The sequence below is a fragment of the Mobula hypostoma genome, chromosome 8, assembly GCF_963921235.1.
Source record: "Mobula hypostoma chromosome 8, sMobHyp1.1, whole genome shotgun sequence".
In the NCBI taxonomy this organism is placed as follows: domain Eukaryota; kingdom Metazoa; phylum Chordata; class Chondrichthyes; order Myliobatiformes; family Myliobatidae; genus Mobula; species Mobula hypostoma.
Window position 1 is genome coordinate 82,000,148 of NC_086104.1, and position 27,681 is coordinate 82,027,828.

The window sequence follows — 27,681 nt, forward strand, 5'->3', positions numbered from 1 at the left end:
TGTAGACAGTACACAATGCAGGCACCTTGCCCAAAAGAAGACATGATGAATGTTTAGGCAGGTGGATGGGTTGCCAAATAAGTAGAACACACTGTCCTGAAATGATGTAAGGATTCTTGCATACATCCCAACAAAGAGAAACCATTTAGTCACACTCTTGGTTTGTACCTTGCAGACTGTAGAAAGGCTTCGAGCCTTAGGATGACAGTCACTTGACACAGGATACCCAGCCATTGACCTGCATTCAGAGCCATGGTATTTATCTGGTTAATCCAGCTGAATTTCATGTCAATGGCAATTCACAGAATGTTGATCTTGGAGGATTTGGCAAGTAATGCCATTGAATGTCAAGGATCAGTAGTAAGATTCTCTCTTAAGAGAGATGGTCTTTGCTTACACTTCCTGTGAGCTCTCAAGTCATATTTAATATGTAAAATGACTAAAATACTTGGCTGTATAAGGGATTTCCTTCATAACTTTTGAAGTTATTGGCCTTTAAAAAAATTAGCTTTATTTTCTAAGCGCTTAAAAAAATTTCTTAACAGCTTAACCTGTTCGAAACAAAATCTGATGTCATGCATTGGAGCACAATACTCTTGTACTTCCATTTTGACAAGCACTGTAGCGAACTGCTGCCCAAATTTCAAGCACAGAAATAAAATCTAGTTTTATCACAGTATAAATCTTAATAGCTTAGTACTTAATAATTTTTTACAAGTTCAGGTTTATCTCATTCAATCCTATACACGTATACTGCCAAACGAAAAAACATTCCTCCAGTCGAAGGTGCACAAACTGCACATATACTGCACTGTATGGATGCACAACCACACAACCACTCCTCCCTCAACACTGGTGCCCTCCCAGGGCTGTGCGCTGAGCCCATTGCTGTACACTCTGCTCACAGCCGACTACGTGACCAAACATCCAAGTTCACCGATGACACGACATTCGTGCGGCTCAACTCAGACAACAAATAGATGGCCTACAGAGAGGAGGTGGAGGAGCTCGAAGCCTGGAAGCAGGCAAATAACCTCTTCCTTAATGTCAACAAGACAAAGGAGATAGTTATTGGCTTGAAGAGAGCTCACACCAGTCACAACCACCCCACCCCCCCCCGCCTTTGCGTTAGCGGCACAGCAGTGGAAACTGGAGTGCACATCACACACAACCTTTCATGGTCCCAGAACACATCCTACACAATCATGAAAGCTCACCAATGCCTCTAGTTTCAGAGGAGGCTAAGGAGAACTGGGCTATGCATATCCATACTCGGGTCATTCTACAGATGCACAGTAGACAGAATCCTGACAAGTTGCACCACTGCTTGGTACGGAAACTGTGCTGCAGCGGACAGAAAAGCTCTACAACAGGTATTCAAAACCGCCCAACGCATCATCGGCACCAGCTTGCCCATCTTCAGTCATATTTGCAGCAAGGTGCCAGAAAAGGGCCAGTAACGTCATGAAGGATCCTATCCACCCTGCTCATGGACTATCTGCTCCACTCGCATTAGGGAGGAGGCTACATAGCATCCACACCAGGACCACCAGACTCAAAAACACTTACTTTCCCCAAGTAGTACGGCTGATCAACACCTCCACACACCAATTCCGCCACTACTTTATTATTTCCTGTCAGTACAGCCTTGTGTCTCTTTAAGGACGTACAATCAATCTAGGTATGTAAGCTACTGTATGTATTAATATCTGTATTTTATTATTGTGTTCTTAATCTTTTGTGTTTTTTTTGGTGCTACATCAAATCTGGTGTAACAATTATTTCGTTCTCCTTTACACTTGTGCACAGGAAATTACTTAAACAATCTTGAACATAACTCACAGACAATACATCTAGTAATATTACCACAAATACAAACGTTTGTAAATTAACAATATATATTCCAGAAGAACGACACTGACATTTATTGAAACATATATTTGAACTTATTTATAATTTCCTATATGAAAAAAACAGCATTTATTTTTGTTTTTCCATTTCCTGATGCCCACGTACACAGGGAAGGTGATCAGGCTCAGTTGTTAGAACAAGATTTCAAATGGTGACTGCTTTTCTGTCTCTATCTCTTAAAGTTCAGAATAATGAGGGATGACCTTATTTAAACAGAAGGATTCTAAGGGGGCTTGACAAGGTAGAAGTTGAGATGTTTTCATTAATATGAGTCACAAACAAGGGAACATCGTAAGAAACAATGGGCCAGTATTATGTGTGTACAAATTTCTTTCAGGATGAATCCCTGAAATACTCTGTCCCTAAAGTGGTGGAGTTAATTTTACTGCAGGAAGAAGATAGCACCAGAGAACAACACAACCAAAGGTAGTGTCCTTCAGTCAGTTAACAAAACTCCTTCTTTTACTTCATCTTTCAAATATGATTCTGCTACTACTAAATGTGATTTACATTTTGATAGTGTCCTTTCGGGCAGATTAAGCATCTGGTGCTTTGCTGTCTCCGAGGGAGTTCGATGAGGTTTCGAGTGGAGTGTGTGTAGCCTGAGGACAAGAAGTCTGAAGATGGGGTGCAAGCTCATGATTAACTCCATTTCTTGCCGATCTCACAGGTTAAAGTGTCGAACAAGATCGAAAACACCAAGGACAAGAGCAGAAAGTGAGCAGGTATTCAGCGCCATCTGCCTGTGTTTGATTGGTCTCTCTCTCCCCCCCCCCCACTTTTTTCACTGCTCCCAGGGGACGGTGCCTGCGTTTGAATGGACTCTCTCTCTCTCCCTTTTGCTCAATGCTGCTAGAGTCTTGGGTCTTGGGCAAAGGTTAATCCACATGGTTTGTGCATTGGACAGTGTAGTTCATGTTATGATATGTTTCTGAGTTACTACTTTTTCTAAAAATTGCTATTTTGTGCGATTTTGATCAACACTAAATTGAACTGCACTGAACATTCCTAGAGTATTTCAATCATTGTGGTTTGATATTTTATATTCTAGTTTTTTTTTGCTCATTTTTTGCCGTTTGTACAACATGTTCTTCTTTTGCTTGTTGGGTGTTTGGTGTTTTCTTTGAACGGGTTCCATGGTGTTTCTTTGTTTCGGAGCTGTCTGTGGGAAGACAAATCTCAGGGTCGTATGTTGCATACATACTTAGATAATAAATGTACTTGAATCTTTGACATCTTTAAGGTGTAGACAGATAAATATTTGAAAGATTGAGGAATTGGGGAACAGACACTAAAGGGGAATAGTGACCAACATAGCACGACCATCTACTTAATGAATGCCAGGGCAGGCTTGATGGGCTGCATTTTGCAGATTTCCCATGGTGATCTGGCTAAAATTCTTCCCTTGAGAAACATTATACAGGAAAAGGCCATTACTTGGCATTTTTCTGCGTAACAACTTTTCCAAATATAATCTACTAAGAAGCTGTAAGGGATGGTCTGAAAAACTGATGGTGTTAACTGACCTTTATTTTCAATCAGCTTATGTGATCCAGATGGTCCTACAATCACAAAAGTAAAATATAAAGGTACTTCAAGTCACTGGTACCTGTCCCATTAACTGATAAAAGATGAAACTGAGTACTTTGATACAAACAGTCTAATCTCCCTTTTGGAGTGGAGAGAAGCTTTAGAAAGGAGTACCTGGAATGAGTTCAGCACAAGTGAGACTGATGTACAGAATGCTGATCAGAATTTTATCTGCTAACGGGTCCAGGGCGCTCCCCAAAGCCGATTTCTGATTAGCCCAGTTTCGTGCAATGTAACCGTCCAACTGCAAAATACAAAGAAAAACAGAGTCAAACAGGCAATAATCCATGCATTAGAGAATGGAATAACTTTAACAATATCTCAAACGTCTGAACTTCAGTCATACCTCCTTTAAGCGAAACAGCAGTTTTGATCATTCAAACATGCTGAAAACTAAATTGGCAAACTGCTTGCATGACGACAAGCTATTTTAAAAGAGCACATGGCAGCATGCAGCTTGAAGCTAAGATCCAGTTTTGTTGAGATGGTGAGAGGATGATATACCTAAACTACTGATCAAAAAAAATTATAAAAGGGGTGAGGCAAAAAGAGATATTCAGAGGTTGCAATTTTAATGAAGATCAAGCGATAAGTGATGTGTGAAATTAATACATTTTCCGAAAGGTATTGAAAGTGGCTGAGGTAGATACAACAGTATTAGGCAGCTCTTAGATAGATGGAGGGATGGTGCTTATAAGGGCTGAACACAGAAGATTGCTACTCGCAGGGTGAGCATCATGGTCAGCATGGACTGAAGGACCCGTATCCAATCTGTAATGTTCTATGGCCCCATTTTATTCAATGATTGGCTCAGAATATCCAATTGCTTTTGATTTGCTTTCAATAGTTGTGAGTGCAAGACACTGACAGGGTTCAAGTCCTATTCCAGAGATGTGAGCATAAAATTATAGAGCAACACTCCATTATTGTACTGAAAGAATATAGCAATGGCTCAGTTCTTTGAGGTGAGATATCAAACCAAGCCTCCTCCTCCTGATCACAGGTGAAAATCCATGGTGCGGATTCCATGAAAAGGTGTTCTTATTAATGTCCTTGTGAATATTAATGTTTGAACCACACATTTAAATGATTTCTTGCTCAATATTGGATTATTATAAGTTCTGACTGCAAAATGCTTTCAAAAATGAAGAATAAACCATCCATGAGGAAATAAAATCATCTTGCACAAATTTGAAGAGCATAAAACATTTTTTCCACAATTAAGATGCAGCATGCACTGTAAAATATGCATTAAATAATCTACCAACTGAAAAGTAAATTACTTTTAATGAATTAACGGTAGTGTAGTGGTTAGTGCAACATTATTATAGCTCAGGGCATCGGGAGTTTAGAGTCCAATTCTGACATCCTCTAAGAAAGTTTGCATATTCTTCCCGTGTGTGCTTGGGTTTCCTCCAGGTGCTCCAGTTCCCTCGCATAGTCCAAAGACATACTGGTTCAGGAACCGTTCCTACCCCTCAACCATCAGGCTCTCGAACAAAAGGGGATACCGTCACTTAACTTCACTTGCCTCATCACTGAAATGTTCCTACAACCAGTGGACTCACTTCCAAGGAGTCGTCATCTCATGTTCTCAATATTTATTGCTTATCTATTATTATTCTTATTTTGGTATTTGCACAGTTTGTTGCACTAGCTGGACAGTCTTTCATTGATTCTGCTATAGTTACTTCTCTATAGATTTGTCAAGTATAGCCACAAAAAAATGAATCTCGGGTTGTATATGGTGACATATATGTACTTTGATAATAAAATTTACTTTACTTTGAACTTTGGTTAGTCGGTTAATTGACCATTGTAAATTGTACTGTGATTAGACTAGAGGTTAACTACGTGGCGGCGTAGCACAGTGGGCCAGAGGGCCTGTTCCATGCCATATTTCTAAATAAAACTAAATTAAATGAAATTAAAAGGAAATCAGTTGACCATTATCATACATGCATAAAATATTAAATGAGTGCAAATAGTTACAATATTTAACTAAATGAGTACAAAGATTCTGTCAATTAGAAGCTTCTTGAAGGCATCCGTTAGTCTTGTGAGACCATGGATCTGCGCCTGGAAAGCCTTCACTCTCCAGGGTGCAGGGCCTGGGCAAGGTTGTGTGGAAGACTGGCAGTTGCCCATGCTGCAAGTCTCCCCTCTCCATGACACCGATGTTGTCCAAGGGAAGGGTAAGGGCCGATACAGCTTGGCATCGGTGTCGTCGCAGAGCAATGTGTGGTTAAGTGCCTTGCTCAAGGACACAACACGCTGCCTCAGCCAAGGCTCGAACTCACAACCTTCAGGTCGCTAGTCGAATGCCTTAACCACTTGGCCACGTGCCCACACAATTAGAAGCTAATTAATCTAATAGCTATGTTGGTAAAAATATTTAAGGCTATTCTGTTGAAAAACAAACTAGTTCAAAAGGACACTAGCGAGGTTATAAAACTAAGGACCAATACTTATAAAACTAATCCTACAAGCAGCTTTTACATCGCAAGATACAGTTCACTTCATTTTTTAAAATTTTATAAATTGCCTCAAGATTGATTCAGAAGTTTGAAATATACAGAATAACCAACAATATGCTTACATAAATAGAAAAAACAATTTGTGAAAAAATCAAAGGCAAAAATGTCAAAAACTAATTAACAGAAAGTGGGGCATCCTCGTGCTAAAGTGATACAGAAAAGTTTAAAATCAGAGTTGCTAAGAAGGTTGCTAAGCAGTCTAAATTAATGTAAAGTGCCTAGACAATTAAACTTCTAGTTTGTCTTCAAAATAAAGGCATCCATAAAATAGAAGTGCATGATTTACCACATGTTCCTACCTCCCTACCTAAACTCCTCTCACTCAACATTTTCCAATTTCAAAAAATATACTCTGTAAAGAATTACACACAGAGTGTCGTAGGTAACATAACAATAGAACAATCTGATCTAACACAAAATTGACCTGCCGTAATGACTGGATAGCTTTCTTCTTATTACTTCCTTCATGGATTTGCATTCCTTACCATACTGTTTGTAGTGTTTCCCAAGATGTAAGCAAAAAAACAGCTAAAATGTAGCAAGTGGTTGAAAGAATAACAACAAATTACGGCCGCTGCTTTACTGTGTTGGAAACATTTGAACAGGGATAACCGATACAAGAAGCCTCTGTTATTCTATTTGATTATGGTTGATATGTAAGTCCATTGCATTTTCCAACATCTATTCCATATGCAGACCATTAACAAATTATATTTACTCCTGACAACTTCAACTTACTAGTAGTAAAATCTGTTTTGGAGAAGAACTTTCAGATGCCCGCATCTTTTTGTGTGGAAAGAGCATTTCCTGGTTTTATGCCATAATTGGTCTAGATATAATTTTGTTATGCCTCCTTGTTCTGGAGGAAGTGAGTTTTCTAAAACAAAATGAATAAAATCTTCCCAAGAAACTTAACCTTTTTAGCACCAATATCAATCTGCTAAATCTGGTCCAGTGAAAATATGTTCACCAATATTCATTAGACAATAAAAGTACTGATGCCCTGTCCGAACAAGACAATGGCAAGTCATTATTCAATAAGACCATTAACAACTGGATAACTTTCTTTCAGGTAATCAAGACACAACCAAACTTCAGGGAGGTCCCTGGACTTCACAAAAGACTGGATCTTAGCACAGCTGGACCCACATAGAACAAAGAGCTGCAGCCTCAACTGCAATATATCAGAATGAAAAGTATTGCTACAAGTACAATGAAAGGGAATAAAATTAGACAATGTTGGAAATATACAACAGGCCTTGAAGAATTAAGAAAGTTATTTAAAGTTTTTGGATCAGGAGAGCTACGTATGTTTATCTAACAATTGAGTCAGAAAAACTACCATCCAGTTGCAGTACTTGTTTTTCATTTTTGGTTTCAATACTCTATGTGCAATTTGAGAGTTTCTGAGAATAAAAACAATCCCTATCACCACCAGATTTATGTTTATAGTTCAATGATTTTATGAATGACATTTTCAGATGGCAGAAGGAAAATAGCTGTAACAATGAATGAAACATTAAAGTTGTGAACACAACCAAATCATGCCAACAAAATGGGAACCAGTCAGCATGCTTTGTTATCTATTTCACCAATGCACAATTAATGACCAAATTGTTCACTCTAGTCACCCCAATCTCCTCCACAAAAGTAATTTCTGCTCTTCAAAAAAGAAAATCAGTCATTTCCTGTTATCAAGGACAGCAAACAGCTGGAATAGATCTTTCACTAACATATACCATACTCCCAGTGATGGAATGTGCTTTTTGAGCTCCATCCCTTGCCGGTACGAACTCCTACAACACTTCATCATAGCTATTTATCTTAATAATGGACCTGGAAATTTAAAAGCCCACCCGACCACCCAATCCCTTCAGCCGAGCCTCGCAACTACTTCAGAAATCTTAATTATAAAATCATCAGATGTTCTTAAAATTATCTCAATACTTGACGAATGAATTATGTCGTCTAACCTTTGCATTGCAAGCAGTCTCCACATTCCCTAGTGGTTAAGTGCACTGCTCATAAGACATAGGAGCAGAATTAATTAAGCCATTCAGCCCATCAAGCCTTCTCCACAACTCCATCATGGCTGATGCATTTTCCCTCTCAACCCCATTCTCCTGCCTTCTCCCCATAACCTTTGATGCCCTGATTAATCAAGAACCTGTCAATCTCTGCTTTAAATAAACCCAATGACTTGGCCTTCACAGCCAATTGTGGCAATGAATTCCAATACTCATGGCAATACCTCTGTCAAACACAGCAAAGGGTTTCCATGTTTCACAGAGAATACTCAAAATATGAGAAAAGGCCAATTTGACAAATTACTTGTATCTAAGTAAAACTTAACATCTGCAAGAGAAAACAAATCAGGCTCATTGATCTTTGGAGAGTTACTTTTCCTGTACAGTGGGATCAATGCAGTACAACTGGGATAGCAGGCCCACATGCTGATACCACCTTGCACACAGTCAAGTTTATTTTTATTTAGAGATACAACATGGTAACAGGCCCCTCCTGTCCAACAAGCAACATACCATCCAATTACGCTCATGTGACCAATTAACCTCCTAACCCATACACCTTTGGAACGCGAGAGGAAACCTGAGCACCTGGAGGAAACCCACACGATCATGGGGAGAATAAACAAACTCCTTACAGACAGTGGTGAGCATTGAACCCTGGTCGCTGGTGCTGAAATAGCGTTACACTAACAACTATGCCACCGTGCTACCACAAGCATGAATTTTGTTCCTGTCCAAGGCCCCTAGCACTCCTTATAGTGAAAAACAAATCAAAAGTACTTGCTTGCATTATTTGGAATTTAACAAACTATCTGATTATTCTTGTCCACTGCTGTTAATCTGCAACACCATGACCTTCAAATAATCTACCATTTTAACTTCTCAATCACATTCTGCTTTCCATTTTCTCATTGCTAAAGAAACCACGGTAGATTCCAAAGTACTGAACTTGCTGAATGACCTAATTCAATGCGTTTACATATTTTGTAAAGAAGTGTAACACAAATTTCAGACATTTTGAACTCCACGTCTTATCAACTGTAGCAATAAATTTAACTTCAGATCTTTTAACACTACGCAAGTCAGTCAAATATCAATTGCAGATTGAGGTGTCAGGCCAAGGCAGGTTTGCAAAGGATTATAAAATTCTTTCAAAGCTTCAAAAGGGGGTTGTTAAGTGGATCTTCTGAACAGTTAGCTGAACAGATAGCTAAACAGTTAAGAAGTAGTGATTCTGTTCCTCGGATAAGTGATCAGCTATTTACAGCTGAGATAAGGAAAAACTGTTTCAATGAAAAGTTATAAAACTTATAAGTTCTTATCCCAGACAAACGTGATTAGTGCCAGGTACACTCAGGAGAACACAGCAAGTGCATTGGAGATTTCAGATTTTGTTGAATAGCGGAATCTGCTCTGCTTCCTAAAAACATCATTACGTAATCAATAAAGTGAAGTCTTAGCATAACCTTTCAGCTGTTGGCACAACCACTGTTTGTACCTTTCAATGCCACTTTTCAAACAAATCCTCATAGATTGAGTCATAATGACTTTAACAAGTTCTGCAATGATAGCAGTCATCTGGTGAACTTTTTCTTTAAACCTCTGGTGAAATAAAGGCAATTAAAGAGAGTTAAATCATTATATTGAGTTTATCTCAAAACAATTCTTTAGGGCTTACTTTTACCTTCACAGCCAGGGAACAAGCTGAGTACTCAAAAAGCACAGATACTTCCTTGTCATTCAGTCCAGGTATTATCCAATTCCAATCCAGAAAGCTGAAGTCACTGATTGAGATGCCCTTGAATCTTTCAATAATCTTACACAAAGTAATCTGGTCATGTGGTTAGGCCAGAATAAGACCTACCCAGAAAATGCATCTGAAAATTCAAAAGAAAACTACATCTGAGAAGATTATGCCCCTCCCCCCATGCTTTTGGATATTAGGGCCAGGCAGAAACATACAAAAATTATAAATAATTAATATGTCAACTTAAACAGAAAATCATTTGAATTGATTTGCAGCTTAATGAATTAAAAACAACATACAATGAATGCACTGCAATTTATCTGATTACAGTATTTGTTTCTCACACCCATTCTCACAAATGGGCCGTGTGATATGGAAACCGCATTGCGGTGGACTGCAGGACTCTACAACAGGTAGTTAAAACTGTTCACCACTGGTACCAGCCTACCAACCATCAAGAACAGGCATACAGAAAGGTGCCAAAAAGAAAGAGCACTATCTTGAAGGATCCTGCCCATCCTGCTCACAGACCGTTTGGTCGCCCTCCCATCAGGGAAGAGGCGACGCAGCATTCATGCCAGAACCAACAATGTATTTATTGTGGACTGTATGCTTATTATTTTTTATGCTACATCAGATCCAGAGTTCTCTTTTACATTTGTGCACTGATGAATCACAATAAATAATGTTGAATCTTGTATATTCTGCTCAGTGCTCTATACAGAGTGGTGTCCAAGGTGGGATATGGCCACATGTGGAGCCTTTGATAAATGCATCTATTTTTAAAGGCTTATTTGGGTCTTTTGAATAAATAGTATAATTCATACTTTTAAAATCATAAACATATTTATGTTGTATATAAAAATTTAATGTTGGCCAGAAAACTGTCTCATATTAAAAATATTTCATTCCCTTCCCATACCTCTTCCAAAGAAATTACTCTTGATGAGTGTTTCTGGAAAATGGGTTAACCTAGTCTTTGCCTTAACTACGTCTTATTTTCCCATTAAAATCAGAGTAAATTTTAATCTGCAGATCACCCACAAATCCAATTTGAATACTTCTAGTTAATTAAGGCCCGCTAACCCTCAGTATCTGAGGCATTCTGCTATCAAAGCAGGTTACATTCCAAGAGCTGCTGGAGGAATGTACATCCACCACAAAAGAAACAAAGCAGTCACATGAACGACACAGACTCTGTGACCAGAGTCTGCAAGGACTTCATGGACTTGCACACGTTCAACAATTCTTCCTTTACAACACATGCAAATACTTACAGAAAATCAGCAAGGGTTAAAAGTCATCTCATTGATTCACTCCATACAACTGGGACATCCATTCAACAAGCTGAAAATAATTTGCTTCACACAGCCTGAATCAATACTGTGATCAATTTGGTAAGTGTAACAGATGTTTTACTTTCAGAGAATGCTGTTGTAGCTACTGTAAATATTCTTGATAATTAAGCATATTACTTTGTCAGTGCTGGTGTATTTTCCACAAAATGTTACATTACAGGTGGAAAAAATAAGATCACAAATTGCTTTACTTTTGTGGAATTACTGTTTAACTATTATGTGGATCTTTTAGTCTTTACCCAAATTTATTACAAAAATAAGAAAACATAATTCAAGTTTACACAGTTAAATACAACCCTTTGAGTTAAGAAAACACTAGTTAAAAGTCAGTTCTTTTGTGCTTTTAGATTTAACAAAAATTCAAGGGAGCATTCAATGCAGTTTTGTAAATAAGTTTGGAGATGAGTATGACAATAGTATGAGGTAAACTATATTCAGAAACTATATTCAGACTATATATATATAAAATGTCTGGATTAGAACAAACAAAAGCAAGAATTGATCTCTATGGAAGACTGGCAATTGCCTTCATTTGTATCATGTAGTTTGCACCAATGTTAAAATTACAATAGCATGCATGAAGATTCATAACCAACTTATGAATAAAAAACTTGCAGCTATTTTAAAAAGTTAATAGACCTTTTAATCAAACAACTAAATGACATATTTTATGTTGATCTAGTGTGTAAAAAAACAAAGTCTCTAGTACACAAAAAATGATTTACCTCAAGTATTTTTCTCTAATATTTAGCTCTTTTCACTATTTGGGAGTAGGATATTTAAACATAAAATGTGCTCAAAACTTAAGATGTTGTGGCATATCTATAAAAAAAATGCTGATTTGCTACCCAAGTTGACTTTAGTTGGAATAAATTGAAGCAGGCTAGATGTTTGGGCCTTGCAATTAATTGTAAGTAGCTTCCCTAATCCAAACATAAAGATCAAAGTGTAGGGTGAATCTTTCAAACACACTCAAAATTCCACTGGCTCTTTTTGACATGATCTGGTTTGCTGAACTTGGGAAGATGGGCTATGTCCAGGAGAAGGGAACTTCTAACAGAAGCTAATAGTTTTATGGCTTTTATTCACAATCTTAGATGGCCGCTACAAAAAATGTTACCTGCTAATGTGGTTGTTAGTTAAATCTTATCCCTAGACGGAAGATTTATTCTGGAAACTGAACACTGAATAATGTAAAAACTGTAAGCAGAAAACATTATATAAAAATGGATAAAATAGTGATTAAAATTATCTTGAGGTTACATATAAGAACTGAATATTAAACAGCAATAACAATTCACCTTAAACGTGTTTTCTTTTCCCTCCTTAGGAACCAGAGTGCAATAGTTTTGTTTTAGAAATGGAACTTGTGGCTCTTTTCCTACTAGTGGAGACAATTTTTAATCACCTAAGAATCGCTGGTTCACCAATTGATAAGTCTAAGCATTTTTCATTCTATCTTATGAAAACTTATTCTCAAAATGATACTCAGCTTCGTCTGTCAAGAATGAACATTAGTAGTATTCCAGTTAATACCTTCCAAAGTTTGAGTGGTCTGGAAATACTCGAGCTGTCACAGAACAATCTGACTTACAACAGCTTGCCTTGTGGATCCCTAAACATAACAACATTAAGGCATTTGAATATAGCTGGCAATCAACTTACAAATGTCCCACCATGTCTACCCACAGCTCTCGAATTTCTTGACTTGAGGCAGAACGTCATTCAGTGGGTTAATTTTTCAGAGTTTATGGATCTTCACAAATTAAAAATTTTACTCCTAAGTCATAATAACATCTCAAAAATTGGGTCTTCAGGGACAAAGCTCCCACACATTGTTTCACTGGATCTCAGCTATAATAACTTTAGAAGGTCACAATGGAAATTTCAAGGGCCTAATCTCACGACACTAAGACTTGAAGGAAATCCTTTGCAAGAAATTAGCCCATATGAATTCAATCCTTTCCCCAAGCTACGTTACCTAAATCTGTCCTCAACATCTTTGGAATCGTGCAGTTACAAAGCATTTGCATCTGAAACAAAAAGCATCAAAACCCTTGATTTGAGTGAGAACCTTTTCAAAAACTGTAAGTACCACGATGCTCAATTTGTTAAATTCTGTACCACAAAAATGTACTGCCCTCTCAAAGAAGAAATGAACATAAGTTAGCCTAGAGACTCGGCTCAAATGCACCAGCTTTTCATGGAAAATTCACCCAAAATCGGTGCACACAGAAGACTGCATAATTTGAATAAAAAATGTATTCAAAGCTTATAGAAACTCAAGTTTCTTTATGTTGATCTCAAAAACACTACACAAAAAGTAGGCCCATCCAATCAAACCATATTCTCCCCCTACTGAGTTATCCATTTCTGGGAAATTTGTTAATTGCCTATACTACAAAGACTCACAAATATCATGATGGCACTTAAGTTAATGAATGCATTTCTGAAGAGCTTGATTACAATTTGATTACTTTAAAATATTTCAATAATGAATACCATTTTATAAGAGCTTGCAATTTTATGAAGTTACATTTAAATTCTGCTTATTCACAAGAAACAGACAAAAAAATGAATAAATAAATGAATCTGCTTATTCACAAGTAATAGACAAAAAATGTGATTAAAACATTTTCAGCTGTATTCAAATTTAAAGTTATCACATTACAGCTACATTTTAGAATTCAACACAACAGATTTTGCCTTACATGGCAGGCAAGTGAGCTACAGTAGAAATGTTGGTGGTGGTGCTTGGGACTTCCAAGGAGAATAATATGATTAAAACAATGTTCACCCATTTCAGAGACACAAGAGACTGCAGATTCTGTAAACTGTAGCAAATTACAAACTGCTGGAAGAACTCAGTGCATCAGGACGCATCTGTGGAGGCAAAGGGATGGTCAACGTTTCAGGTCATGACCCTATCAACTCTCCCTTTACCTTTCTCAGATGCTGCCTCACCCACTGAGTTCCTCCAGTAGTTTGTTTTTTATACAACCATTTCACCTCTGCCCCTGTCTATTCAAGTTCCTGAACTTGAAGCACACACTCAAAAATTTAAAACACATCAAATGGCTATCAAATAATAGATCAACTTTACCAAAAACAAATGTCAGGCAAGGAATGTCAGAATTTACCATGCAAACTGTGCTTAGCAAATCTAATAACCCTGCATATAAAACATTTTATTCAGAAATTAAGAATTAAATTAGATAACAATGTACATTAAAAATAGACTAAACTACTACTGAAGTGGGCCAGTTGGTGGTGGTGTGGCATCAGCACTGGACTTCAAGGCAGTGGTCCTGAGTTCAAACCCAGCCAGCCGGGCAGCAGAAGTATCTGCACGGAAGAAAAGCCTGGCAACCTACTTCCATATCTTGCCATGAAAACCCTATGGACACTATGGTCCATGAGGACAAAGAGTTAGACTTGACTAAACGACTGAACAACAACCACTGAGGTGAATTTGGATTGTGTAGGAGGGTAGAGGTAGTGACTCAAGAGGCACAGAAAAAGGAGCAAGTCAAAAATTGGTATTTGACTTGACAAAAATATTCACAGGTAGCATTACTTGAAGGACATATTCGGTAGCTTAGTCAATGTCTTCATTCTGATATCCCAAACAAAAGAAGAGTACTCCATCTATTTCAACAGCAAAATGTGAAAATAATGCATTGGCGTTTAAGGTAGTTATGGTCATTTATTTTAAATCAGATGTGTTCTTAAAAGCATTCAAAAATATCCATGTTTCACAAATAAAATGTCATTCCAAAAGACATCACACTCTAACTGTTGTCTTCTTCCCAACCTACAAAAGCTTTCTCTAAATAGTTCCTCAAATTTTGTTATAAATTTGTAAGATGAGTTCCTCAGCTGTTTAAAAAATAGTACCCTAACTAAAGAAATTGGTTATTACAGTAGTTAAATGCATTCTATGAATTCTATACCTTTCACAGCTGATATTCACTTTTTATGGTCTGAACATGAAAAAGATCATCTAAATATAACACATAACTGATTTACTGAAGGGGCCTGCCAAATATGTAAAGTTGGCAAGGAAAATTTATTTGTATTCAAAGTTGGTAAACTCCTAACGAATAAGCTTTAAAAAAAAATCCTATGTATCAGTCACTAAAAATGGCCATGAACATAAATGTCAAAAAATGTTTATGCTGCTGTTACCAATATAATTTTCAATGATTTACAAGGATTGGGATAAATTATAGATTTAAAGAGGTACTCATTTCTGAAGCAGCCATAATCTCTAATGTTCCTATCACAATCTGTAACACCTTTATCTACGTGGTTTTTCAAAGGAATGAATACACTTGGTAATCATTAATTTTACAATTACAGTTGACCCACAGTGTTTTGAAGGATTAAGCAATTTGCAGATCCTATGGATGAGGAGAATGCCCTTTCTTCAGTCTCTGCCTGATGATCTATTTCTCTTCACTTCAAATCTTACTCAAGTGAACTTGGAAGAAAATTCACAACTACACTTTGTGAAAAGTAGTATGTTTGAACAACTCCCACATTTACAGACACTTTCTCTCAAAAGGTAACTTATTCAACCTTCCTATAAGTAAATCTATTTCCATAATACATTTTGTTGAGAAATGTTTTAAAGATCACCCATCCTTCTATGATATTTCTTCAGTTATTTACTAAATACATCCAGTGTTTTTATTTGGAAAATTTAATACATACCTTTGCATGCCAATATATGATATAAAGCTAATGTACTTAAGGTCATGTACCTGTTTAACCTTATGAATTCATGATATTTTTCTTTCACAGTTCTGACAAAAGGTATTTGATTTGAAATGTTAACTTTTTCTCTCTGCATAGATGCTGCCTGGCCTGCTGAGTGTTTCCTGCATTTTCTGTTTTTATTAGCCTGGTCTTAGCTCAAATGCTTAGTTAAATCCTTTAAAAGGGGTGCTAAAGCTAAACGAGTATAGCAAATTATACTCTTTTTACTTGGAACAACAATTTCAAGTTCAATTTATTGTCGTCCAACCATATACATGAACACCGCCAAACAGAACAGTGTCTCTCCAGACCAAGGTGCACTGTGTTGTACATATAACTCACACACAAAGTAATATTACCACTAGTAATTTGCATTTGTGACACAAATTAATAAGTAAACAGTATAAAGCTATAACACTACCAGCACTTCATACTGATGGGACCAGGGTGGTAGCAGGGAGTTCAGATGTCTTACAGCTGGGGGAAAAAGCCTTTTCCCATTCTAACAGTTCTTGTCCTAATGCTACTTAGACGGATGGGAGAGATCATTAACAATACCGAGAGCCCCGTGTACGCAGTGGTCCTTACAAATATCTCAGCTGTCCTCGCAATCCTTTGCAGGACTTGCAATCAGATGCCTGGCAATTCCCGTACTAGAGGGTGATGGAGCTGGTTAAAGACACTTTCAATGATGTTCCCGTAGGAATTGGTTAGAATGTGGGGGAGAGAAGCTGCACTCATCTCAGTCTCCTCTTTCTTGATGAAAGAGGTGGTGTTGAGGAACCAAGTGAAATCATCCATTATGTGCACTCCCAAAAACTTGCTGCTCCCACAGAGGAGCCATTTATGTGCAGTGAGGAGAGGTCAACATGCATGCTCCTGATATCCACATTCTTCTCTTTGGTCTTGTCCACAATGAGACTCAAATTATAGTGCACGCACCATCTACCAGCCACTCTATCTCCACTCTGTACACTGCCTCGTGGTCTTTGATGAATAGGGCAACTACTGTTCTGTCAGCAGTGGACTGAGCATGCGCCCTGGAGACCAACGATGTTCAGCATGATGGAGAAAGAGGTGGTTCCGCCAACACAGCATGAATGCGTCCTTTCTGTCAGTAAGTGCAGGATCCAGTTACAGAGAGCAGTGAGGACAGCTTATCCACCAGCTTCTGAGGGGTCACCATATTAAAACACCAAGCTGGCCAATAAGTAGCATTCGGGCACATGAGGCACAATTTTCCAGGTGTGACAGGATGGAGTGGAGTGCAGAAGCTACGGCATCATCAGCAGACCAACTTGGGTGATAAGCAAAATAGAAGGGGTCCAATGTAACCGGAAGTTGGGATTTAATGTGATCCATAACCAGCCAATCAAAGCACTCCATTATTGTTGCGATCAGCACCGCTGGACAGTAGTTGGGGCAGGTTACTGTTACCGTGTTGGGCACCGGGATGAGAAGGCTGCCGTGAAGCCTGGGGAGACAGTTGACAGTTCCAGAGAAATATTGAAGATATCCATTAGAAGGCTGCACAGTCCCTGAGCACCTGACCACCTGACCAGGTACATTATCAGGCCCCGCAGCTTTACTTGAGTTGACCCTGGCTATGGTCTTCCTCACATCAGCTGCGGCCAGACAGAGTGCCTGCTTCTCAACAGGAAGGGTTCCTTCCTCGTCTGCACATTATTCCATGCATCAAACAGAGTGTAAAAGTCATTCAGACTATCAGAAAGAGAAGTGTCACTGTCGTTGATATGCAGGGCGGACTTGTAGTTCATTATGGTCTGAATACCCTGCAACATGCGCCTCATGTCTCTGCTGTATGCTCCCTGAGAATAATCTCATTTTACCTTCCTGATGGTGTAGGAAGACAGCTCCTGCTGACCTGAAAGCTGTCTTATCCCCCAATCTAAAAGCAGCTTCCCAATGTCTCAGCCATGCCCAGACCTCTATTATCAGCCATGGCTTCTGATTTGCCCTCACATAGATCTGTTTAATAACAGCAATGCCCTCCATGCACTTCTCTATGTAGCCAGTCACAGATCTCACATATTCATTTATGTTCATGTGATGGTCATAGGTAGCCGCCTCCCCAAACATGCTCCAGTCCGTGTTTTCAAAGTAGTTCTGCAATGATGAGGGTTTCCCTGAACGTGTTCCAGTCCATGTTTTCAAAATAGCTCCGCAATGCTAAGGTTACTCCTTCTGCCCAGGTCTTTACCTCCCTTTGAACTAGATTAAATCGTTTAACCATGGAGGTGTGTGGTTTGCAAGTCATTGATGCATTAGCACAGGGGTAGGCATGTATACAGCCACAATCACAATAGCAGTGAGCCCCCTTGGTAAATAGAAGGGCCTGCACTTCACCATTAAGAACTCTACTAAAGGCGAACAGTGGGTCATCACAACTGAAGTGTTCACACACCAGTTCTCATTAAGTTATCTCTCCACCACGGGTTTTGCCAGAAATCGAGGGAATTCTGTCAGCTCAAAAAGAGACGAAACCCTCTAGCTGGATGGCTGCTTCAGGAGTGCTATCCTAGAGCCCCACGTTTCCATCAGAGTGAGCATGCAGCTGTTCCTTATCTCATGCTGATTCAGTCTCAGACACAGGTTAATCTACTTGATTTTCCAGTGATCGCTCTTTTCAAAGCAGAATTCACAGCAGAGCTGACTTGCAGGGTTTCGTCTTTCATCACACATGAATACCTGAACAATTTTCGTGTTTTTGTTTCCATGCACACTGTTTCTGACAGCTTCTCTCCTGGGTGGCTGTAGCAGGCGACAACACAGAATGCAATAAGCCCATGCTACGAAGCACATCCACCATCCAATAACTCACCAGTGAGGCAGACTTGCGGTACTTGGTATTCTAAATATCCAGCAGTGTCTTGCGATTGTATGAAAGATGTAAAGGACGAACAATTGTACCATTAGTTGGAGCTGGATTCCGATTAGATGCATCGCCATCTTGAGGTTCTAGACCAAAAGGGCTTTTTTTAAGCAACAAAAAAAATACATAAATCATTCAAATTAATGAACTAGTGTGAAATAATAATGGAGATATTTTTGGCCAATTTAAAATGATCCTGTAATTAAAGTAAAAGGAACTTGGTCAGTAAAGAATTATGCTGATTACATTGGGGAGTGCTGCAATATTAAGCACTGTACATTCTAAGTGCCACAATAACAATTCCAGCCAAACAGGGTAAGTTTAACCATTTTAACAAGAACTGAACAGTCAATGGAGGACAATTTGTGCCACAATACTAGAAACAATAAAATAAAAAAAGAGACACAATTCAGCCAGCACTGTATGTAATGTTAAGAGTCTATAGAATACAGTATGTGCAAAGACCATGCAATCACAAAGAAAGTTACAATGGACAGAGGCCAAATGCATTCAGGAGAATCAGATCCTGTATGGCCCAATGCAACAAAATAAAATTATTTAATAGGACCATAAAGGAGATTAAAACAGCAAAACAGAATCCCATTTAAATTGTTGCTGTTTGCTGTTCTAGTTGCAACCTAACAGAATTCAGACCCTGGAAATTATTCACGAATTCAACCATCGAAATAACCCTTTCTGGAAACCATCTGGTTTGTAGCTGTGAACTTTCCTGGTTGATTAAGGAACCAGAAAAGACATTTCTGAACAGGTAAGGGTCATCTTTATGCAGCACTAACCTTAAGTATATTTCTACAGCACAAGTCTGTCGGTTAGTCAGCAGGAACAATAACTTTAAACTCTCACAGCCTAATTTTGGTTTTCTCATTGTTTCTATTGAAATTTGTTAGTTATAAAATAATGAAACAACAGCAATTCTTCAAAAAATCATCACATATGTATAAAGCAACCAAAACATAAAATATTGATTTGCAAATGGATGCATTTCTCATTTAGAAGACTACTTATAATTTTTGCAATTATGCATTTAGAAATAGAATACCATATTTGAGAATAACATTTAGCTGACTGTGACAAAAAGAACCTGCTTGTCTTCATCTTTATCTACCACTACATTCTCTTCTCAAAACTTTCTCCACTGGCACCAAAATGGATACATGTGATTCATGTCTTCCCCATCTAATCATTGCCAGATTTCTACAAATGCTTCTCATCACACTTTTATTATTTCAAACTACCAACCACGCCCCTCACAACCACCTTTCAAAGTATCTACCCTTTGTTTTAACAACTATTTCTATATATACACAAATGCTTATGAACCCTTTGCAATTATCTGGTTTTCTACATTACTCATAAAACGTGATTTAATCTTCATCTAAGTCACAAACAAACAAAAAAGAGCCAAACTAATAACAATAGTATACAATAACACACAAACAATTGTACTTCACATGTCTTTATTGAACACATTGTTTAATCATTCACAGTCCAGGCTGGAAAATGTATGTGTCCTTGAAGTCAAAAACTAGTAGAATCTCCTTTAGCAGCAATAACCTCCACCAAACATATCCTGTAGCTGCTGATCAGACTTGCAGAATGGCGAGGATGAATTTTAGACCATTCTTCCATACAAAACTGTTTCAGTCCATCAATATTTCTGGCATACCTTGCGTGAACAGCCCTCTTCAGGTCATGCCACAGCATCTCAATTGGGTTAAGGTCGGGACTCTAACTTGGCCATTCAAAAACACAAATTTTCTTCTTTTTAAATCATTCTGTTGTTGATTTGCTCTTGTTGATCATTGTCTTGTTGCATCATACAATTTGTATTAAACTTCAGGTGATGGACCACTACCCTGATATCCTCCTGTAAAATGTCTCGATACAATTTTGAATTGATTGTCCCCTCAATGATTGCAAGCTGTCCAGGCCCTGTGACAGTAAAGCAGCTCCAAACCATGATGCTCCTTCCACCATGCTTCACAGTTGGGATGAGGTTTTGGTGTTGGTATGTAGTGGCCTGTTTTCTCCAAACACAGCAGTGCACATTTCTCCCAAAAGGTTCAACTTTTGTTTTATCTGTCCACAAAACATTGTCCCAGAAGTGATGATGAACATCCAGGTGGTCTTTTGCAAACTTAAAACATGCAGCAATGCTTTTTTATTGGAGAGCAGTGGTTTCCTCTGTGGTGTCCTTCCAGTGTTTTTCTTGTAGAGATCAGAAACTTTAGCAAGTTCTAGAGATCTCTGCATGTCTTTTGTTGTTACCCTTGGGTTCTTTTTCACCTCATTCAATGTTGCAAGTTGTGCTCTTGGTGCAATCTTTGCAAGATGCCCGCTCCTAATATTAGCAGTTAGTGGTCAAATGCTGATTACATCAATGTCAAACAGTAAATTAAAATGACAGAAGCTTACTGTATAATAAGAGGCCGCAGGTTTCTGTGGTTCTAGTTACTATAAATGGACTAATATTGGTCATAATCTTGACACCAATTATTACATACATTTACTGCTGAAACTTTGAGTGATAAATATACAATTTTCTGGCATAATTTTGATTGGGGAAGAATAAACAATTAAATATTAAATTTTGGTCATGTAATTAACTCAGTTTTTAATGCTTTGTAACTTATCTTCCCACATGTGTAAAAGAGCAAACGATACCGGATGTGTAAAGTATGGTCCTCGAAGACAGATTTTATTGCCTGGCTTCATTGATGAATGCAATAGAAATGGAAACACCACAGAAGAATTGCAGACTTATAGCAGAACTGTACAAAATCAACAGCAAGAACATACAACAGTAGTATATCAGAATCCTTCAGGGATCAAGGTCAAGTCAAGCAGCAAACCAATACAATGTTCAACCAAGTTTCAATTAAGCTTCACATCTTTCACAAATAGTACTAACCTGCTCCATACATTACTACTCCTTAAAACAGCTTCTAATCCAAACTCTGGTACTCTACAGACCAAAGAAAGCTCTACACAAAATAATGAAACTTGGAATAAAATTAAATCAAGCATAAAAATGTCATTAACACTGCCTATCACAAGCAGATACCAAACAACAGCTAAACTCAACCTCCAAACCACCACAGATCACACAGAGACTGGTCCTTACACAACAAATTATGTAGGAGAATCAGAGAGTGAGACTTACCCAACCATCAGAAAAGGAACTGTGACCAAACCTTATCCAATGACAACCGGCAGAAGTCAATCTGGAACTAAACTCAACCCAAATATCAGAGATAAAATTCAGCCAGAACCCTTTGCCACCAAAGAGAAAAAGGCATTTGAACCTTATCCAACAAATGGATATCAATCAGTGACTAAACTTTACCCACTGACAATCAGAGATCAAATGAGGGCCAAGCTTTTCCCGGCAACCAAATACCACTCTAGGACTAAACATCACTCACCGACAACCACAGAACAAACTGGGACCGAACTTTACCCAACCAAAGAACAAACTGGGACCGAACTTCTCCCAACCAGAGAACAAACTGGGATTGAACCTCTCCCAACAATCAAAGAACAAACTGGGACCGAACCTCACCCAAACAGAGAACAAATTGGGACCGAACCTCTCCCAACCAAAGAACGAACAGGGACTGAACTTCTCCCAACCAGAGAACAAACTGAGATTGAACCTCTCCCAACAACCAAAGAACAAACTGGGACCGAACCTCACCCAAACAGAGAACAAATTGGGACCGAACCTCTCCCAACCAAAGAACGAACAGGGACCGAACTTCTCCCAACCAGAGAACAAACTGGGATTGAACCTCTCCCAACAACCAAAGAACAAACTGGGACTGAACCTCACCCAAACGGAAAACAAATTGGGGCCGAACCTCTCCCAATAACCAAAGAACAAACTGGGACTGAACCTCACCCTACCAGAAAACAAATTGGGACCGAACCTCTCCCAAACAAAGAACAAACTGGGACTGAACCTCACCCAACCAGAGAACAAACTGGGACCGAACCTCTCCCAATAACCAAAGAACAAACTGGGACTGAACCTCACCCAACCGGAAAACAAATTGGGACTGAACCTCTCCCAACCAAAGAACAAACTGGGACCAAACCTTTCCCAACCCAAGAACAAACAGGAACCACACCTCTACCAACCAGAAAACAAACTGGGACTGAACCTCACCCAACCAGAGAGCAAATTGGGACTGAACCTCAACCAACCCGAGAACAAACAGGAACCACACCTCTACCAACCAGAGAACAAACTGGGACTGAACCTCACCCAACCAGAGAGCAAATTGGGACTGAACCTCAACCAACCCGAGAACAAACTGGGACTGAACCTCAGCCAACCAGAGAGCAAACTGGGACCGAACCTCACCCACTGACAACCAGAGTAGAAACTGAGACCGAACCTCACCCAAACAAAGAACAAACTGGGACCGAACCTCAGCCAACCAGAGAACAAACTGGGACAGAACCTCAGCCAACCAGAGAACAAACTGGGACCGAACCTCAGCCAACCAGAGAACAAACTGGGACTGAACCTCAGCCAAACAGAGAACAAACTTGGACTGAACCTCACCCAAACAGAGAACAAACTGGGATCGAACCTCTCCCAACCAGAGGACAAACTGCGACTGAACCTCAGCCAACCAGAGAACAAACTGGGATTGAACCTCTCCCAACCAGAGAGGAAATTGGGACTGAACCTCTCCCACTGACAACCAGAGAACAAACTGGGACTGAACCTCACCCAAATAGAGAACAATTTGGGACTGAACCTCACCCAACCAGAAAACAAACTGGGACTGAACCTCACCCAACCAGAGAACAAACTGGGACTGAACCTCACCTAACCAGAGAACAAACTGTGACTGAACCTCATCCAACCAGAGAACACACTGGGATTGAACCTCCCCCAAACAGAGAAGAAACTGGGACTGAACCTCTCCCAACCAAAGAACAAACTGGAACTGAATCTCACCCAAACAGAGAAGAAACTGGGACTGAACCTCTCCCAACCAGTGATCAAATTGGGACTGAGCCTCACCCAACCAGAAAACAAACTGGGACAGACCCTCTCCCAAACAGGGAAGAAACTGGGACCGAACCTCACCCACTGACAACCAGAGATGAAACTGGGACTGAATTTCAGACACTGGCAGCCAGAAATTCAACTTGGATCAAATCATACCCAGAAACATCCAGAGATGATACAGGGCCAATCAGAACCCAAACTGGGACTATATCTAACCTGATCACTACCAGTGATCAAAATGACAATAAATATTACCCACTGTTCACCAGAGTACAATCTGGTACTAAACAGTACTCAACAGTAACAATGCAGACAGCAACATACACACCCAAAAAGGGGCCAGTATTTATACACATTGAAGATGACGATACAGACTCATTGGAAAAAGAAGAAATCACAAGCCCTACACCTGGTGACTGTAATTATGATCCATGTAGACACTGGCAAGTACCTTGTCATGACTTGAAACATTTGACAGGCTGTCGTTGCCCTGTCATAGCTGGGGAAGATGTTATACCGGATCCAGTGAAAATACAAAAGGTTATGAAGATTACTGACAATTCAGCAGAAATCTTCTGGTGTGCTCCTAGCTCTACAGTAATGTATTACTATATTATTTATCAATCTGATGACAACAGACGTTTGTTCAAGACTGACACCATAAAACCGACATATCGAAGATACACCTTACGTGACCTTATTGCAGACAGCACATACCATACCTGTGTGGTGGCTGTGAATAAAGCAGGATCAAGTACCACAAGTAGCATCTGGCCTTCAAAAGGCTCATGCTATATATTCAAGACTAAACCAAACTACAATAATATATTTTATATAGCCTCTACTGTCATTATTGCCATTCTCTTCATACTTGTAATCACACTATCGTTTTGCTTGTGCAAAATTTATCAAAGGGGACGATTAACCAGTTTATCACGCATAAGCTTGGATCCCCTTAGTTTGCAAAATCCAGCATTTGAAGACCATCTGGAGCTAGCAGATCCAAGAACAGAACACACAAGTAGTCCAGACTCTGAACAGATTCTTTAAAGCTAAAACTTAAAACCACTCCAAGGAAAACCTGCCTAAAACTAACTATGTAACAACTTATAATTACATTTTGGAATCTTATACATCAACTGTTGTTTGTTCTTTTGCAATCATTCAAACTATACTGTTATTTATAAAAGTATGGTTTTATTAAGTGTACAAGATACAGATTTTCAATCATTTACTCAGATTGCTATGTGAAGGAATTAAGTAAATATGTGAAATTAAATAAAACATTTCCCGTATTTACTACCTTAGATAATAAAAGGATTTATCCAGCGTTGCACTGCTCTTTAAAGAGCAAACTGTAATACAAATTGGCATATGGCTGAAGAAGGAAATGTGATCTGCAAAGAATGAGTAACAAATTCGGGGGTAACAAACCAGTGAATGCTTTTGATGCAAACACTTTCCAATTGAGAAATAGAAGGATGGGTGTTTTAAATGGTCTGACCAACTATTTTGAATCAGAATTAGGTTTAATATTACTGCATACCTCATGAAATTTGTTATTTTGCTGCAGCAGTAGAGTGCTATGCATAATTTTACATATTTAAAACTACAAATTACCATAGGAAAAATATTTATAATTAAATAAGTAGAGCAAAAAGAAGAAACCAAAAATAAATACAGTGAGCTGGTGGGGAAGAAGCTATTCCAAAAACATTAAGTGAGTCTCTTCTGGCTACTCTGCCTCCTCCTTGACTGCAGCAATAAGGGGACATGGCCAAGATCGGGGTTCCCCAATTAGTTTTCCACAATGGCCAAATTATGTAAAGCGTGCCAAGCCAAGGGCCAAAACATCCAGGGTTTTTTCATTGCACCAGTAAGTTGTTTTATGGGCAGATGTTGTTGGTGGTAGTAGTAGTGATGGTGGTGGTAGAAGTAGTGGTGACAGTAGTAGTAGTAATAATTTAGGCCTGGGATTCTCAAAGCCTGTATTGTGGGTCACACAAGAAAAAACAATGCACTCTTGAAACAAAATAAGTTCAAAATCAACCATTTAATTATGACTCTAGCTATCACAACTGTCAGCTGTCACAGTGAGAACTCATGTGGGACTTAAACTACATGCACGCACACACACTGTAAACATGGTTGTCTTCACCACTTCTCTTCTACACAAAGAAAACTTCTCTTCCACACAAAGAGTTTTAGTAGTACTGCCTTTTCCATTGTTTCTGTTCTCTCATTTAATCTATTTGTTCTATTTAATTAAGCTATGTACCATTTGAAGTATGAAGTGTAGCTATAAATGAAATTATCAGTAATACCGTTGTAATATTATTATACCACAATAAGATTGACAAATGGACAAAAATAAATTGATTCACTCACCAATCAGTGAGAGAAGTGACAGCGACGGGATGAGTCAGTCCTTCTGATGTCGGGCCTGTATTCTGTTGCGGCAATCCTGAGGCACTGGCCAAGATGTGCATTGGAGAGTCTGTTTCTGTCCTGGTTCTTGATAGAATTCATTGAAGAAAATGTTGACTCACATAAGTACGTGGAGGGGAACAGTGTGAGTAACAGCATTGCAATAGCTCTCGTGTTTTTGAATTGAGCCACTCACCCCAACGTCCTTGTGTTGTGCTTTGAGCAAATCAGATGTTCCCATTTCCAAGACCTCCACCTGAAGAGTTGCCTCATCTATGGAAGGCACCAGCCTTTTGGCCTCTGCAGTCGACTGGCCGTCAGCCAAAACAGAGAACGGCTGTCTCAGCAAGAGGGGGATATCACCTGAGAGTTTAGGGGAGCTTTTAAATCGTTCCCTGAAGTTTTCTGCCAGGCTCGTCACAAAAACCTTCATCACTGGATCCTCCCGCATTTCACTCTTCTCACGATGCTCCCGCAGACGTGGCAAGTGCAACTTTCCCTTGTGAATCTCTCTCTCCAAAAGGTTCAGCTTTGACCAGAAAGCTTCAATCGCCTCGTACATGTCCGCAACAGTGTGGCTGTTGCCTTGTAATTGCAGATTAAGTTGACTTAGATGAGACATGATGTCACACAAAAAAAGAACATGTGCCATCACCTTGTTGTCACTTAACAACCTCTTACATCCCTGGGCTTTCTGGCTCTGCAGGCTGGATAAAAATGACACAAGCTCATCACACAGGTCGCACACCCTCTCCAACACATGGCCTTTGCTCAGCCAGCAGACGTCATTATGTAGCAAAAGATCTTTTGTGTTCCGCTGACATTTCCTCCAGCAATGCTCTAAAAAGGCGATGTTGCAGACTAGAACTCTCATGAACGAAATTTACCAGTCTTGTCACAGTAGCCATTGCCTCTTTCATTTCCCCACATGGTTTAGCGCACAACACTGATTTGTGAATAATGCAATGAAATGCCAAGAGTGCTGGGTTAACAGCGGCAAACCTGCTTACCAGGCCCTTGTGTTGTCCCACCATCGACGGAGCCCCATCGGTGACAACGGACACAATTTTGCTCACATCCAAACCATTCTTCTCAAAGAACTGTGTCAATTTGTTAAAAATTATTTGCCCAGTTGTGCACCCAGGCAGAGGAAGCAAACAAAATAGCTCTTCCCGAAAGGTCTTCCCATCAAAAAATCTTGCAAACACAGATACCTCTTCCATATCGGTTCGGTCACAGGATGAGTCTATGGCTAGTGATATGGCTTCTGCTTTCTCCAAATCGGTGAGTAGATTGGAAAAACACCCCTCTGCTAAAACTTCTACTCTTCTTGTTGCCGTGTTAACCAACAATGGCACCGTCTTTAATAGCTCCACAACCGTT

The 27,681-nt window shown here is 39.1% G+C and overlaps 3 protein-coding genes across 10 annotated transcripts in view; 2 read left to right on the top strand and 1 right to left on the bottom strand.

The window, feature by feature from the left end:
* fermt1 (FERM domain containing kindlin 1) overlaps positions 1-7,469 on the top strand; it is a 116,066-nt gene extending 108,597 nt beyond the window's left edge. For 2 of the 5 annotated variants that reach the window (XM_063056200.1, XM_063056203.1), the window contains 3 exons: positions 2,249-2,337; positions 2,582-2,636; positions 7,111-7,469. In XM_063056200.1, the coding sequence (XP_062912270.1) occupies positions 2,249-2,337; positions 2,582-2,636; positions 7,111-7,191 (225 nt within the window). In that variant the 3' untranslated portion in view covers positions 7,192-7,469. Of the gene's footprint in view, positions 1-2,248; positions 2,338-2,431; positions 2,511-2,581; positions 2,637-7,110 lie in introns of those variants that run through there. The other 3 variants (XM_063056201.1, XM_063056205.1, XM_063056204.1) reach the window with 3 other exon arrangements.
* The window catches only part of crls1 (cardiolipin synthase 1), a 70,434-nt gene that overhangs the window by 16,636 nt on the left and 26,117 nt on the right, over positions 1-27,681 (bottom strand). For 2 of the 3 annotated variants that reach the window (XM_063056206.1, XM_063056208.1), the window contains exons 3-4: positions 3,616-3,745; positions 3,438-3,473 (exon numbers count right to left, since the gene is read on the bottom strand). In XM_063056206.1, coding sequence (XP_062912276.1) covers positions 3,438-3,473; positions 3,616-3,745 — 166 coding nt within the window. The remainder of the gene's footprint in view (positions 1-3,437; positions 3,474-3,615; positions 3,746-27,681) is intronic. The other variant, XM_063056207.1, reaches the window with a different exon arrangement.
* Positions 11,009-26,259, top strand: LOC134350150 (cell surface glycoprotein 1-like). Of its 2 annotated transcripts, XM_063055100.1 has the most exons (5): positions 11,009-11,209; positions 12,501-13,257; positions 15,533-15,737; positions 19,456-19,593; positions 21,498-26,259. In XM_063055100.1, the coding sequence occupies exons 2-5, from the start codon at positions 12,531-12,533 to the stop codon at positions 24,919-24,921; spliced, it is 4,494 nt and encodes a 1,497-aa protein (XP_062911170.1). In that variant the 5' UTR covers positions 11,009-11,209; positions 12,501-12,530; the 3' UTR covers positions 24,922-26,259. The 2 variants fall into 2 exon arrangements, with proteins under 2 accessions (XP_062911170.1, XP_062911171.1); XM_063055101.1 differs by lacking the exon at positions 12,501-13,257.

Coding starts and splice junctions, on each gene's coding strand:
- LOC134350150 (XM_063055100.1), top strand. CDS start 12,531: ATGGAACTTGTGGCTCTTTTCCTACTAGTGGAGACAATTTTTAATCAC. Junction 15,738..19,455: donor CAGACACTTTCTCTCAAAAG/GTAACTTATTCA, acceptor TTGCTGTTCTAG/TTGCAACCTAACAGAATTCA. Junction 19,594..21,497: donor GAAAAGACATTTCTGAACAG/GTAAGGGTCATC, acceptor CATGTGTAAAAG/AGCAAACGATACCGGATGTG.